The 15,662-nt window shown below is 41.3% G+C and overlaps 2 protein-coding genes across 2 annotated transcripts in view; both read right to left on the bottom strand.

Annotated features, from left to right (window-relative positions):
• Positions 1–2,479, bottom strand: part of nlrc3 (NLR family, CARD domain containing 3) — an 11,592-nt gene extending 9,113 nt beyond the window's left edge. Inside the window, exons 1-2 of the mRNA XM_020606091.1 lie at positions 2,290–2,479; positions 886–1,035 (exon numbers count right to left, since the gene is read on the bottom strand). Of these exons, the coding sequence (XP_020461747.1) occupies positions 886–1,006 (121 nt within the window). The 5' untranslated portion in view covers positions 1,007–1,035; positions 2,290–2,479. The remainder of the gene's footprint in view (positions 1–885; positions 1,036–2,289) is intronic.
• A 2,635-nt stretch (positions 2,480–5,114) lies between these two features.
• On the bottom strand, positions 5,115–14,867 carry LOC109963662 (uncharacterized). Its single transcript, XM_020606363.1, has 12 exons — positions 14,653–14,867; positions 12,858–13,713; positions 12,500–12,680; positions 11,471–11,610; positions 9,867–10,432; positions 9,352–9,625; positions 9,007–9,202; positions 8,238–8,422; positions 7,551–7,646; positions 7,126–7,290; positions 6,274–6,367; positions 5,115–5,343 (listed from the first exon to the last, which is right to left on the bottom strand). The coding sequence occupies exons 2-12, from the start codon at positions 13,669–13,671 to the stop codon at positions 5,280–5,282; spliced, it is 2,775 nt and encodes a 924-aa protein (XP_020462019.1). The 5' UTR covers positions 13,672–13,713; positions 14,653–14,867; the 3' UTR covers positions 5,115–5,279.
• Positions 14,868–15,662: the final 795 nt, after the last annotated feature.

Below are 15,662 nucleotides of genomic sequence, written 5' to 3'. Positions count from 1 at the left end.
GCCTGAAAATAGAAGATAACAACACACACACACCCACTGCCTATATGAACATTATAGAATATTGACGTGTAACGTACCACCGATGTACAGGGCAGTCCCAGCCCGAGAAGATACATGTGAATGATTTGTGATTATCGAGGCTCTTGGAGACTTGTCATCTCTCAGAGCCCAGCGCGCTGTAATAACTCTGCATTTAACCAGAAGAAAATAAATCTACGTAAAGCTGATTCCTGTTTCCTGAGTGTTACTTCTTGGGGCCTTCAGACAAAAGAACCGGGCAGAATTAAAACACTGGCAATGGACCACAGCAGGGAATAGAGTGTGACCAAAAATAAATAAAAACTCCCATGTGTATTCCAGCCAATTTGACCTTTGGAACAGTTGACATCTTTGTTTGGTAAAGTTTTTATTTATTTATTTTTGTTAATAATTTTAACTCCTCTTTTAGTTTTTCTCATTTGACTGTCTTTACATGTTTCCCACAAATCTTCAGCTGTGTTGCCTTCAAACTCTGCATGGACAAACATTGCCACAAACTAATCCCCCCGCTTTTGATAATGAAAAAAAAACAACTTCTAGAACTACTGACTTCTCTGTTGTGGTGTTTAACCTGGTTAAACCCATGTTTAGTTGTTATGTATATTAGGGGAATTTACATAAACATGATGCAGTTAATATTGTCATTATTATTACTGATATACTTCTATTGTTGTTTGTTTTTTTTTACTCAGATTTCTGCATGTTTGTTCAAAATTGGTAAAACTGATAAAAAAAAGAAAAAGAAAATAAAGGTTAAACTGGAAGAAGCGTTTGGGGAAACAAATGACAGCGGCCCTGATACTAATCAATCCACAGCCATGATGAAACTGTAAAAGAAACTCTTACCTTCTACTTCTGCTTGTGAAGAGACAGAGCAGGACGTAGATTGAAGATCCATGTAGCAGTCATCCTGCCACGTGATGCGTTTGCTTCGGTCTAGAATGGAGTCGTAATGCATCCTTTCCATGACCAAGTCTGATGTATTCCTATTTGCGTCTACACAATATAAAACAGCATTACACAGTGATGAAGTGAGGCGAATAAATAAGCCAACCTCAGTTGTGTCCAAAACATCTGGCATGAGGCGACTATAAACCTGCCTTAACACAAGTAAAAAAAACAAAACAAAACAGCAAATTTATATATACATTAACATTAAATACTTCAGGCCAATTTTTTACTTGATATTGGAAAAATGTATACAATATGGAGAGAGAAACAGCTTCACCTTCAGTTGTCTGATTTTACCGGCTCCAATTCAATAAAAAAAAAAATCATATTAGCTTTTTTTGCCAAAGATGCTGAAAAAGTATTAGTCAGAGTTGTAAATAATATCAGGAAAACATCTATTCTGCTACTTTTGCTCTTTACTTCATTGAAAGGATAGAAATGTGGATTTGTCTCTTTGGCCGCAGCTTAGATTCCCTTCCTGTTCCCCAAGGTTCAGTCAGTCTGTTGTTTCTGCTGCTGCTATTCAAGATACTCATTTGAAAATATGGTATCAATTTCTGTTAATAAACTAATGTCACATTTCTGCTTTACTTGAAGATCTCAGTCACTGATAACAACTTAGATGTTTAACAGGTAAATAAGGGCAAAACAGAGGAACTGCCTGAGCATCAGGGATTCTTTTTGAAAATGTTTTAAATCTATAAACCTATAATAACTGATATTTTGGTCAATGTATAGCAGAAACACACTGTAAACAATAACACTATGTTGATATGGTAAACCTGTTTGCCAAGACTTGCTTATTTACACATCCAGATGTGCACATATTTGCAAACTTCGATGCAGTAAAAATATTGCAAACACATTTTAATGCCTTCCTGTGTGGTCTGCTGCTGATCATGTAACTTCTCTCAAAGGAAACGTATTCAACAAGCCAGACCTCAGAGCACTGCCCAGCTTCCGGTGTTACATTTACTAATATTAATGACCTAAACATGTTAGAAATATAGTGATGGAAATTTATAAATGTGTCGAGAAGAGTATCAAGTGGTCATAGTGATCAAACCTATACAGAAAACCAAGTCTGTAAAATTACACAATAACTATCAGCCAGTAACAAGAAAAGGTACCACTGTATGCTCAAAATGTTTTGTAGCTTATTGCAAAGTGAATGAAAGTCTGTTCTATTAGTTTACATAAGAAACAGACTGAAGTCTGGAGTCAGTTTTAAAAACCTCCTGCAGCTGCGAACTTGAATTTGAAGTGAAATGCGCAGACCACAAAAATGAGGAAACTCACCGATGTCGTGAACTCATCTGAAGATGTTAAAGGATGGAAAATGCTCCCCACACAGATGTTTTATATAACGCCATCACTCTCACAAATACAGATGTAGGAAAAATAAGAGTAAAAAAAAGAGAGATGTCTGATGAGTTGAAAACTAACGAGCAAATGAAACCAAATGAATACACAGGAACTGAAGTCATCAAAAGTCAGTACACCGTATTGCTGCTGGAGATGCTGCAGCTCCTTCCTGTCTGTTTCGTCTGCTTTCCTGTGTTGAGGTTGGCAGATTAAAGAGTGAAAAGAAAATTGTTCTACTTAGTACTTGTGCGTGCAATGTGACATGGGCCAAAGTCTGAGAGTGTAACCACACGACAGTTTTTTCTATTAAGATACCTACTCACTGAGCACTTGGTGCTAAACCACAAATGAGAGCAGACCTGAGAGACAGACCTATTACTGGTGTTAAGGCTTGCCAAAGGGTTCAGGTTGCATGTAACTTATACTGCAGACAGGTGATAAACAAACCAAATAATTCTGGTTAGAAAACTGTAAAGAACAAAGAAAATATTCTTTAAGATGATGTTAGCAGGAGGCAATGTTGCTGCAAGTATTCTTCTCAAAAATACAGTATTATACATATCTGTATTGTGCATAATAATGTATGTAGGTATTGCACAAAGACAGCTGAAAGTGTACAACAGTAATGCTCAGTGAACGTACCAGCTCCATTACTACCAGCCAAACAAACACAAAAATTGCATTCAAACATTGGGGTTGACTTGAAAAACAACTGTGAAACAATTTCACATCTGCAGGAATATTATTTTGTTTCGCTTTATTTTAAACCTGCTACATTTTCATGACATTGGAAGGAAGACACTGATAAGACAGCTTTTACATTATGACCTGGGGTTTCTAGTGTTTCCAGTGACATGCGGACATACGCTGCTACAGACATAAATATTTACTCCAAGTTTTTTCTCAGTCATGCTGAATTCTGCCAATCCTGATCTGTGAATATGCAATTGAGGTAAAAAAAAAAGACAATATTCTTTGTTCAGCCATATAGCTCCTACTGATCAATAGTTAGAGATACACAAACTTATTCACATTGATGTTAAACAAGTGCTCTGAGCCTAAGTGTTACATCACCCTGTGTTGTGTAATGTTCATCATTGTGTATCTTTTCAAGAGTCAACACATTTGCATGTAAATATATTATTTGGGGACAAATCTTGAGGTTCGTTTGACTCCTGCTGCTTTTTGTTCAATAGTTATGCGTACTATTTTACACTGAGGCTATAAAAAATTTACAATGTCTACAACGAGACAATTCAACAATATTACATAACAATTTCAAGGGGGAAATATATTTGCTTCATTTTACACAATAATACAGTATTGCTTTAAAATAAATCTGATTTCATAGGGCTAATTTAGCTTGGCAGAGGTGTATAACAGAAATTAAAAATGAGGAAAATGGTATTGAGAAGGAAAATCTCCTCAGCAAGTTAAGTAAAGCAAGCAAATGAGTATAATCCTTTACACCTCAGCAGATGAGTAAGGCAACATTACATGACAAGGCAGGTGGCACACTGACACTGTCAAATAGACCATATCCAAGCTTATGTTTATTTCATTGCACGTTGTATTGGAAATGTTATGATTATTTTTGAATAAACCTTGATTTTTAGAATCAATTAAAAAAAGTGGAACCCAATCAAAAACTTTCCAAACTTCTACAATAACTTAACATTTCAGACTGGTGATACAGTAAATTGCCCACCCCCAATGGTATTTACACTTCTGGCTGCAGCAGAGTTGGCTGCATGTTCCCTCCTATAAATGAGGAATCACAGCTGAGCAACTAACACACAGGACAAAGTAGCAGTAGTAGGTTTCTAAGCCACTAAAAATACAAATGAAACATAATATAGCTAATTTTTTTTTTCTCAGCACCAAGCAGTCTCATCTCTAAAAACACATACCGTTCATTCAAGAAATGACTAACACCAGCCTCTCACATCTCTTCTTTCTACTAATGTAAACAGTTTGCTTTAAGTAAGCATACATAAGTGGTTAGCTAAAGATATTCACATTTAAAAAAGACAATCAGGCCCTTTGAGTGACACAAGTCTAAACTGAACTATTACAGCATGTAGCAGGAAAATGAAGCAGGGCGTCAGTCCAGTTTGAAGAATACATGTGAGATAATATCTTGGTTATTATACCTGCTGTTAAGACACTGTAGTACCTGTTGAGAATGCAATGATGGGAAGAGCCTTCTGCATAACACAAGAAATGGTTGTTTAAGATTTAATGGCTTTGTCAACAAAAATGACCTTTTAGGACTCAAGTATTTTTTTAAAAAACCTCCCTTTTCTTTTAAAAGTAGTAACCAGCACTGTTCACAGGCAACAGTTGTACATGAAGTATAAAATTATCTAAAAGCACAATTATTTTCTTACACTTCAAATCAGTGGCTGTCTGATTTGATGCGTCACCGGTGCCATGAAATATCACATAACACACTGGAAGCAACTGCACTGTTAAGAAACACCTACAAGTCATTTTCATCAGTGATCTCCCAAGGACACAGAGAAGGACACCTGTGGAAGCATTTCATTTCCAAACAACTGTGCAATCACTTAAAGCTGCATTAATTAACTTCTTCCTCTAATTTTTGACCATTAAGGGCAAAGTGAGAGTCAAAACAACCAAGACATAACCTCGGATCAGTGTGGTGCAGATTTTAACAACAGTAGCCACAGAGGACAAGAAATAAACACAAGGGCTGAAGATAGAGTGGGGTGGGGGGGTTTAGTACAGCAGGGAGACAACACTTCTAGACAATTTTTTACTTGATTTATCCAAATTTGTGCTAAATCTTAATTAATGCAGCTTTAAGTTTGAATTAACATCCGATTACCCCTAACCTCTCGCTCGCTCGCTCCCACACACACACAAGCATTTCCTGACACGAACAGTGATCGAAGCCTGGATTATAGATCTGACAGTCCCTCTGCATGTTCACTCAGCTCCATGGTGTAATAGTCCTGAGGACGCCTGAGAATAGAGACAACAATGTTAAGGATCTCCCACATGCACTGTGAGTCTACAAATGGTAATTACACAATAGTTTCTATTGCCAACTATTCCTGGAGTATCTTATTGATAAAGTTTACCATTTACCTTTTGACTGACCCAACTCGGCCCTCAGCATTATATACTACCACAGCTTCACTCTATGATTTGTTGCATTTCATTTTAAGAAATAAGGCTGCTCATTTTCTATATTAACAGTATTTCCATACAAAGACTAAAACCAGAAATGATTTGCCTCTATTGACAGTTAATGTCTGTCAATCTCTCTGTCTTGGATCAGCTCCTTCATTTGTGCCATTGACCTCCATTGTTGTTCAAAAATGATTAAAAACACATCAGTGAAACACATCGCTGCACTGGGGGGCAGGTTTCTTGCACAATATCTCGCACATGCGCAGTTGACTCTGACTCATGCTAACCTTTGGGGCAACATAACTGGGTCTAGTATTCTGTAATGAAAAACATGTCACCCAGTGCAGCGGTATGTTTCCCTGATGTGTTTTTAATCGTTTTTGAACAACAATAGAGATCTGTTACACAGATGAACAAGCTAATCCACGGCTGACAGCTGACAGACCTGTGAGTAGAGGCAATTCATTGTCAGTTTTAGTCTATGGATGGAGATTGTTGAAACATTATTAATAGAGAAAATGATCGGCCTTATCCCTGAAGGGACACTCAAGCATTTTTTTAATTGGGAAACATAAGAAAATGAAAAGTCAAATTTTAATCAGCACAACCAGAAATATCTTGACTTCTAGTCTCTAATAAAACATTTCTCATGAAGCCACTCAGTGGCATCTTACATTAGACCCTTTCTGCCTGATAAATGCCCATATCCAGCGCAGAAGACAGACATAAAAAGAATAATGTGAATAACAATAGTCTCACCTCCTCCTGTAGAAGTATTTGAAGAGAGCAACTCCTAGCCCCAGCAGCAAGAGCACTGCTATGATCAGCCCGATCTGAAGCCCGAGGGTAGACGCTAGGAGAGAATCAAATCAGAGCCTAGTTACACTTTCTGAACAAGCTGAGTTTAAAAGCAACATGGTAATTAAAACACCCTGATGAAGCTGTAAACCAGCAAAAGATTTGGTTCCCTTCAGATGAATAGCTTACCTAAAGGTTCAGAGAATTCAGCGGGCCTGTATATAAACCATGGGTGCGTGGCACAAACATTAACGAACACAATTTCACTCAGTAAACCTGCTTCAGTTGCAATCCAATCAAATGCACAGACATCCTGCCCTCCTCTACTAGCAAATAATTATTTGCCAATCACCTGTCACTCAAATGAGTTACGCATGTCAGGTTACTGTCATGTTTGTTTACATCAGGCCCCGGTCAGCCGGGAGGTTCATCCCCAGAGCCATCTTGCTGTGAGACAACAGTGTTAACCACTGCATCATTGTTCCACGTCCCCAAAATTATATAGTATAGTATATAGCCACACATTTCACTACCTATATTTGCACTATATGAGATAATTGACACATTTGGGAGAGGACTCACCACCAGGGGTTGGATGCTACCATACGCAGTTTTATTCATCATGTTTTAAGACCCCAGAGAGCACACCAAGGGGATATAACAAGGCTGATTCTCACAGCAGCCAAAGGACTATTAAACAACTGACTTAGCTAACTTAGTATTTGATTATTTTAGAAGAAGTGATGACGAATTAGCTGGGAAACCTTTCATGTTTGTTGGGCAGCTGGTGATATGTGCTAAAAAGGTGCTAACCTGTGCTCGTGTAACGGTCCGTGGTAGGGGAAGAACAGATGTCTCCCTGAGCAGATGAAGGACTCATATGCGATGTCTGGATGATGAGGGCCTTCTGATGGTCCGACAGTGCTTGGATGTTCCCCCACACTCGCAGCCAGCCAGACACGCAAGAAACGTTGGCTCCTTGAACGTAACCAAACAGATGCACTTTCCATTATCTACACTTAATGTTCAACAGGCGATTTAGATGCTGTGTTGATTTTTAGGAGTCACATTCTGTCCTCGGGGTTAATGATGTCAGTAGCCTGTAACCATTTCTTTTTCACTGAAACCCTTATAAATGAGCAGAGTTTTTCAAAGTTAATGGATGAAAACGTCAGTTCTTACATTAAAAATCTGCCAAATATGACCATTTCAAGTTATGGTGAGTAAAAGTGCCTAACCTTGGAGATACAAGGCAGAGATGCCACAGTGACACCTCTGCTCCAGGTAGTCAGCCACCTCAGCGATCCTCTTCCCCTTTATCAGACCATTGCAGTCTGTGGACAACACACAAGGAGCAGTCAGCTTTAGCAACTGACTATTTACTGTATTATGACCATTAGACAAAAACAACAACAACAAAAACAACTTTGGACATCATTTCATATTTTTGACACATTAATTCCATTCCATTAATCCACACATTATGGTTTAATATTAACTGCTGTAATTTTCTTTTCTTTTCAAAGACACTTTTGTAGCATGTTCACCTTTATGAGACAGATGGCAATAAGTGCAGTCAGTGAACATGGGGAGAGAGGCGGGACATGACACGCATAGATCCCCAGCCCGGGATCAAAGCAGGGTCGTTGCACCTACATGCCTCTTCACCATTAGGCATTTAAGAGATGTATGCCTGAATGCACTTTAAGTATATTTAAAGCCACTATGTGTAGGACATTTATCTCAGTGCCTTAAACTGAGATCCGGAGGGGTGAGGATAGCAGCCAAAGTCCAGTTCTATGTAGAGCTGTTTAAATAGCAGAGCCATATTTTAAATAAAATCAAAATGCTCTCTATCCCTAAACCCTATTTTATTCAGATTCACATTCTTATGCTTTTTCTTTTGTTAATTTAGACTAACTCACCTCCTGAGTGCTCCTGCCAGTCACTGGACAGGGGTTCAAGGCAAAGGTCAATGTGACTTGAGAACACTGGGCTCGGACATAGGTTTGTGGTGGTGGGTGTGGGGGAGGAGCTTGTCCAGGAGGAGGGGCTCCTCACCTCGCAGCAGGAACACCGGCTGAGTGAGACAGGGCCAGCCTCCACCGACCTGCACATGCAATAATAAATGTACACAGCCATATCGCTCCAGCTTGTGACTCTCATGTGTTTATATAAATTCAAGTCACAGACATAATCTTCCGTTAAGGTGCAAAACTGAAACTTGCCAACCATTTTAACCCCATAATGTCACGCAAATTCTGAACGTATTTCTCAAATCTTTATAGACCCTTCTAACAATACAGGATAAACAAATCCAGTCTGGTTCAGGAAAACATCATTTTAATTGGTTTCTCAGTTATGTCCATTCATCTCATATAAACAAAGATGGCAAGAGGAAATGGCAGCATCAGTCTGGCTTTGTTTGAAAGCGGCTCAACATTCACAAAAAGAAAAAAAAAGTGAGAGACAATGCCATTTCCTGTTGCCATCTTTACTTTTCTGAAAAGTAAATTCTTTCAAATGAAAAACTGACAAAATGTATATTTTTCCTGGACCAGACCAGATTTTTTTTTTTTTTTTAGTTCCACATCGTTACAAGAGTCTATGACGATTTGGGAAAAACCTTCAGAATTTGGGTGAGTGTTATGAAGTTCTTAGACAATTGCACTGTTGTGTTCGGTCTGCGTTTACCTGAGAGCTGGAATCACTTGTCTCCCTCTGGTGGTGGACAGAGAGGAGAGTAGCTGCTGGTTCTCACTAAACACAATTACGTCTCTGAGGCTGGAGTTGGTCAGAGCTGTGCCAGCTCTGCAGACGCTGAACAGATCATAGCACAGGACAACTGCTCCTCGTGCAGGCACCGTGGAGCCCTCTGGGAACGTCTGATCTATGCAGGAAAGAGCAGAGGTGAAGGTGAAAGATAATGGCAATGGCTACACAACAGGAAAAAGAACACACAGACTGCAGGAGAAAGACTGTTTAAGAAGGAGACATGACAATATTTTTGGTCTTACGGAAGGTTTTCACTGCCCTCACCTGCTCCAGTGACATTTCCGACAATATAAAATCCATGCTGGTCAATAGATCCGGTCAAAGGAAGGGCAATGACAGTCCCAGTGCGCTCCTGGTCAAACACAGTGAGCACCAGGCCTTGCAGGTCTGTCATGGGGAGGCCGTGCAGCTCCACAAAGGCCCTCTGCTGGCTGTGATTGGTCCAGTGGCCACTAGCCACTTCACTGATGACCACACCTTCAGGGGCTGGAGGTGGGCGGGGGCAGCTGTTCTCCCTCAGAGGAGTGGGTGGAGCCACCTGTAGCAATCCATGCACATCTTATGTTTGCAACTTAAAATTTTACTTTAAAATTTTCAGTGACATTTCCCATAATCTGAGATAGAATTGACTCAAATATTAGCGTAAAAAGAGAAACATTTTGTTTAGTCACTGTTGGCTAGTTAGCAAAGTTAGCCAGTAGCATGTATGACACACGCTCCTGACTTAGTATAAGACCATTTACCATTTAATCTCTGAAATATTTCCCCTTTCTACTCACTGAAAAAGCAGACAGGTCATGGGGATAAAGGCCTCTACAGCGGCTGAGGGCCTCATCACCAGGCAAAACCTCTGGGTCCTCCAGGAGAGGCAGTTGTCCTGGGGTCAGAGCTTTGCTCAGATCCTGCACCTCCTTATCTGATCCTCTCTGTCGGTACACAACTGCATCCAGCAGACCTTTAGTAGGGATTCCCCTTTGTACAGCTGATGGTGGGCCAATAGGGCTGCGGTACAGCGCCACAGCGTCGGGTCCATTCTGGATGGTATTAGGAGGCAGGCGAAGTGATGGGGCTGGCACCAGCCTGTCACTACCCAATAGAAAGTAACCCTTAGAGGTGGTGAAGTGTCCGTTCAGGTTGATCTCCCTGTAGGGTCTGTTGTTGTGTGCACTGAACAACAGTATCCAAATGCCCTGCAGGGAGACTCTGCGACCTGATGGGTGCCATAGCTCAATGTACTCGCCGTCTTCAGCTGCACCAGGTGTATCAGTGTTAAGTTCATTGATTAGGAAGTCACTGTTCCCCCAGGGCGGGAGGTGAGGTGTTGAATCTGTACCTCCTGGAATCACTGATGTATAAAACAGGCATTTATTAGTTCATAGTAAAGGAAAAGTTTGAAATTTGGCAAAATACAACATTTTCTTTTTTCCAAGAGTTTGACTGATGTCATTCACATCTGCCTGTTAAATCTGAAGATACAGGCAGCAGGCAGGTGGCTTAGTATAGTAGGAAAGATTACTGGGGCTATGTGTCAGACTTTTTTTAGGCAAGCATAATGGCTTCCTAGAGTCTCCACAAGCTTAACGGCTAATCCAGCAAAAATTGGTAGAACTGACTTGCTGAGGACTGTTTGAGTGCTACCTGAAAAAGCACAGCCATTCCTGCAGAATACACCTGTACATTTATGTTTAAATGATACAATAGGTTTATTTCTAGACCTGTCGCTGTATGGAGTACCACTGATTAAAGATGAACAAAGAACCTACTGTCTTTTCTAAAGAAGCTTGTTTAAAACATCTCATCTGGTGTAACTCAGGGCAGAATTTAATATATAAATAAATAAAGATCCCCATGAGCATTCTAGGGAGGTGAGTGTATCCTTCTGAGAAGTTCTCCATGGGTCCCCGACATAAAATAAATAAAAATCTGCATTCATATACCGTACATGTAGCTCCCTGTGTCACATCTGCCCAGTATTCAACAATTAACAACAGTCCCTCACTGCAGATGCCTCCTCCTCCTCATTTCTCCATAATGCCGCAGTATCGCGGTCTCACAAGCTACTGAGTCAGGGCCATGACCTAATGCTCCACATCTCATTTACAGAATTAGTTTTTAATGTATGCTGCTTTAAATAATGTGTTTTAACATTTACACATTTTGGTTTTTAACATATAACCTTTAAGGTACTTTCAGGGTGGAATTAAGTACTGTTCCTGTAAACATAAAGGTCCTAGAAGGCACAAATATTGTATATTGTTTCTTATGTGTAGCTAACAAACTCAGAACTGCAGGGAGGTGCATTCAACTGCACATATGTGTTATAAAGGGAAGCTTAATAAAAATAAAATACAGTAAGTGTCACGAAACACACTTTAACACTCACCGATACTGTGAGGGCAGATCTTCGGCCAGGGGCACTGGTTGGACTGTCCAGGAGTTTGCGGAGCCTCCCAGAAGACGCCAGGGTCTCTGGCCCAGGTGGCCACACCACAGCGACTGAGGTAAAAGCCTCCCTCTCTCAAACTGACCAAAAAATCATTAAGGAAAAAGCATTACAAAATGGTCTTCATTTGAAGGGCTGCCACAATATCTTAACAACCTTCCATCAGATGTACTGGCATGAAATTTTAACAAGACATTCCCACTGACTTTGGTGATCCCCTGACTTTTCCTCCTGCGCTACCAACAGGTTAACATTTTTGGTTTTGAGTAAGACCTCTTCACAGCCATTAGATGGACTGAAATGAAACTGGTACACTTTCAGGTTCCGCTCAGGATGAATTTTCACACCTTGTTGATCCTCTGACTTCTAGCTCACTGCTCATCAACAGGTTTTGTTCCACACACTCAGAGTTTCTCTATGTCTGAAGGAACAGTCTGCAGTATTTTATAACACATTTTATGTTCAGGAGTCTTCAATCTAAGAACACAGTGATGATCTTCTTCTCCAACTCAGGCTCTTCTGCTGCTGCTGTTTTTTTTTTTTTAAAGATAAACGTACATTGACACACGATAATATTTCTAGCTCCACTGGAAACTCTTTATTTACCTATTGCTATGCTGAATCGTAGTATCGGAGCTCCATTGATGATAATATTTTTGGAGCGAAGTGTGTTTAAGTCAAAGTCTACTTGTGACTTCTGCACCACTGTGATGACACATATGCCAAACAGAGAAAGAAATTTGCAAAGAGGAACAGCGGTCAGAAGCTGAACCTCTCCCTGCCACAGAGTGAACTGTCCAACTGAATGGGTTTCGCAACACTTCAAATTATGGCCTCAAAAACAACCACTGAACATTACCAACACCACCAAAACACGGCACAACTTTCACCAAACTGGTCTTGAGTCTTTTTGCCTCTTGTCTGTTCTGCAGTCCAGGAGTGGAAAACTCTCAACTGTCAGTTTCTTACCTGCTGCTGAGTTGGTAGGGCTGTCTGCCTGGGATGAGAGTCTCTGTGAGGTTGGGACTTGGCTTGTTTCCAGGTCCAGCAAACACAAACGCATCTAAAGGCTGAACCTGGCTCAGTGGACCCCCCACAGGGAAGTCTGTAGCTCTGCCACTGTAAATAGCCACCGCCCCAGACTCATCCCCTGAGAAGAAATCATAAGAGGAACAAAGAATGAAAGTGAATGAATGAATAAAAATTGGATAAAACACATAAAGTCTCATTTTGGCTTCCTAATGCACTTAATAGATGAAATGATCTGGCTCATACAGAACTGTAAACTTAAAGTGCAGATAAATTGCACTGTTCACAGGGTGCTGACCTTTCATGTAGTTCTTCTCTATGGTCATGGAGATCAACCCATTCCGGGAGGAGTTCACATCCACGTCCACACTCACACTGACCCTGTCTGTTTTCCCATCCAATACCACCAGCACCAGAGGACCCGCAGCTGGAGCTTCTGTTAGCTCCACAAACCCTTCCACCTGCCCTCCTCCCAGTTTCAGCTCAGTAATGACCGGACTGGTTGCTGGAGCAGCAGGTGGGGTGCAGTTGTTTCGTTGACCTGGGGATGGTGAAGCCACCTGAAAGCCCCAGTGATCTTCAGACAGCAGGCACCTCTCAATTGACTCATCCCCCTCCAGCGCCGTTTCATCCTCGACGAAGGCTGGTTCCCCGGGTGTCAGAGTTTCAGCGAGGATCTCTGCTCCCCCAGTACGGCGAGTCATGTACACGACGGCGTCCACCAGCCCGTGACCTGTGACATTCATCTTCTCGCTGTAGCGAGCAGCAGATGTGTGGTAGAGGACAATGGCGTCTGGGCCGTTCTGAACTGTGTTGGGAGGCAGGAGGATGGCCGGTTTGGGCAGCATGTCCACTGAACCCACCAGGAAGAAACCTCTGTCATCTGTGCTGTGGCCTTTGAGGTCCAGAACCTTGTAGGCTATGTTTCCATTTCCATTATAGAACACAAGGGTGTAGCCGTCCAGTGAAGCCCGCTGTCCACTGGTGTGATACAATTCCACAAATTCTGTGGTGTCCAATCTCGGGTTGTCTGCGTTGATCTCGCTTATGATGAGGCAGGGGTCACCGCTGACTACCACCACCAGACAGAGACAGGCCAAACTCACCAGCATGATTTACAGCTTCTCTGAAATGCCTGAACAGCAGGACAGCTCCTGCAAAGAAAGGAACCAAAACACCACCAGTTGCATTCCTCTAGAGCTGCAATAATCAGCAGATTAATCAAATTCTCTGGTTTCAGCTTCTCAGATGTGTCTATTTGCTGGTTTTCTTTAGTGTTTCTTTTAGTACTGCAGAATTGGTTAGAGTCACCTCCAGCTTTAGAAATCATGATTAGCATTTTCACAATTGTCCAATATTTTAGGAACCAGTTAACTGAGAGAACAACCAACAGATAAATCGATAAGAAATACTGCACCCTTCATCCGTCAAAACTAGAAATAACTGAATGAGATTAAAAGCATCAAGTCCTGACAAAACTGAACCACAGATAAGGATCGACTCCTGCCCTCCATAGCACTGTGGTTACATTTTATAATGGCTACGCCACAGACCAAAACGAGAAACCTCACAATATCATGAATGCGTCTTCTGTGAGTCTGGTTTTTGTTCATGGTGACACTGGGATCGCACGTCTTCTGCATGAGTCATGAAATGTTGCGAAACACTGGCAAGCAGATGGAAACTTGGCATGAAACGGTAAAATGCTTCAATAGCATTAAATCGACAAATAACCTAAGATAAATTAAATTTGCATCAGTTTTTCTGGCGTAACCTTCCAAATCCTATTCCATCCCCAGACCACTCAAAAGCGTCATGGCTTTAACGTTAACTGTAAAATGTGCGTTAAAGAGGCAACAATAGTTTGCACGTCAGCCTCTCTTTAACAACAGCACACCGGGACAAAAAGAGGCCTTTATGGGCGAGGAAGGAACCTCTGGTGTTAAATTCTACTATGAAATTATCTAGCATCCCACAACAGTTATTCCAGTCACGGTTATGCTGCTATGCGTGCGTCTTCCTGTGGAAAAAAAAGACTGTCAGTTTGCTTTCTATCAGTGCCACGCAAGGTCCTAAAACGCGTCCTGACTTACTGTATTTTCTCGCTCCTTGTTGTCCAGGTGTCGCTTGTTGCACCGTCGAAACGTCTCGATTCAATATGAAATGGTCAGCCGTCGGAAATAATGTTGGCAAACTTTTGTTTTGTGCGCTCCACCGCTCCCTTCATTCACAAAGCAGCACTTTCTCGCCCCGGATTGTGGGCGGTCAGACTGGCTGAGGGGGACGATGCCTGCCAGGGAAGCTCTCGCTTTTTTTTTTTTTCTCCTACGGATCAGGGTGGGCGGTCAGGCTGGGTGGGGGGGACGGTGCCTGCCAGGGAAGCTCTCGCTTTTTTTTTTTTTTCTCCTACGGATCAGTACACCATTCAGCCATCCACAGCTGAAGATAAAACACCAGTAACCTAATGCTGCGGGGAAACAGCCCCCAGTGATGTTGCCACAATGTGTTTATACTGCAAAGTGTGGGATTTTATGTTTTTGAAATTCATTTGTAAAGACCTGAATGGGGCCCCTGACCCCACTTTGTGAAGAGCAAGTTCACTGGCTTCAGTGGGAGCTGAAATCCCGTCCAGCACCAGGTTGTATCTGTGACTATAGGCTTTGGTTGATGTTTAGATTTTTGACTTTCTCAAAACGTGTAAACGCGTGATATTACTGACCTCCAGAGTAAAACTCAGATTCGTATTTGACAGAGGTACGTCAAAACCTCATGGGAGGTGAATGCAAAGCTGGATGACCAATTGGGCAAAGCAGGCCACACACCCAGGGGCCACCAGGTTCTAATAATTTGGGATAAGTGATTTTGTTGCAGATTTCATAAAAAATATAAAGGACTGTAAAGTGGGTCCTGTGTTTATCTAGGACCTGTGTTGAAGAGGGGCCTATTATATATATCAAAATACACTTTTATATACTGCATACAGGCTACATGAATGTGAAATCTGCTGTTCTGCAAATATGATTTGATGCATTTGCACTTTTACTTAAGTAATATTTTGAAATAGAATTTTGTAATAAGGTATTTCTACACTGTGGTATTTCTC

The sequence above is a fragment of the Monopterus albus genome, unplaced genomic scaffold, assembly GCF_001952655.1.
Source record: "Monopterus albus unplaced genomic scaffold, M_albus_1.0 scaffold76.1, whole genome shotgun sequence".
NCBI lineage: Eukaryota > Metazoa > Chordata > Actinopteri > Synbranchiformes > Synbranchidae > Monopterus > Monopterus albus.
This window is presented reverse-complemented; position numbering and strand designations above follow the sequence as displayed.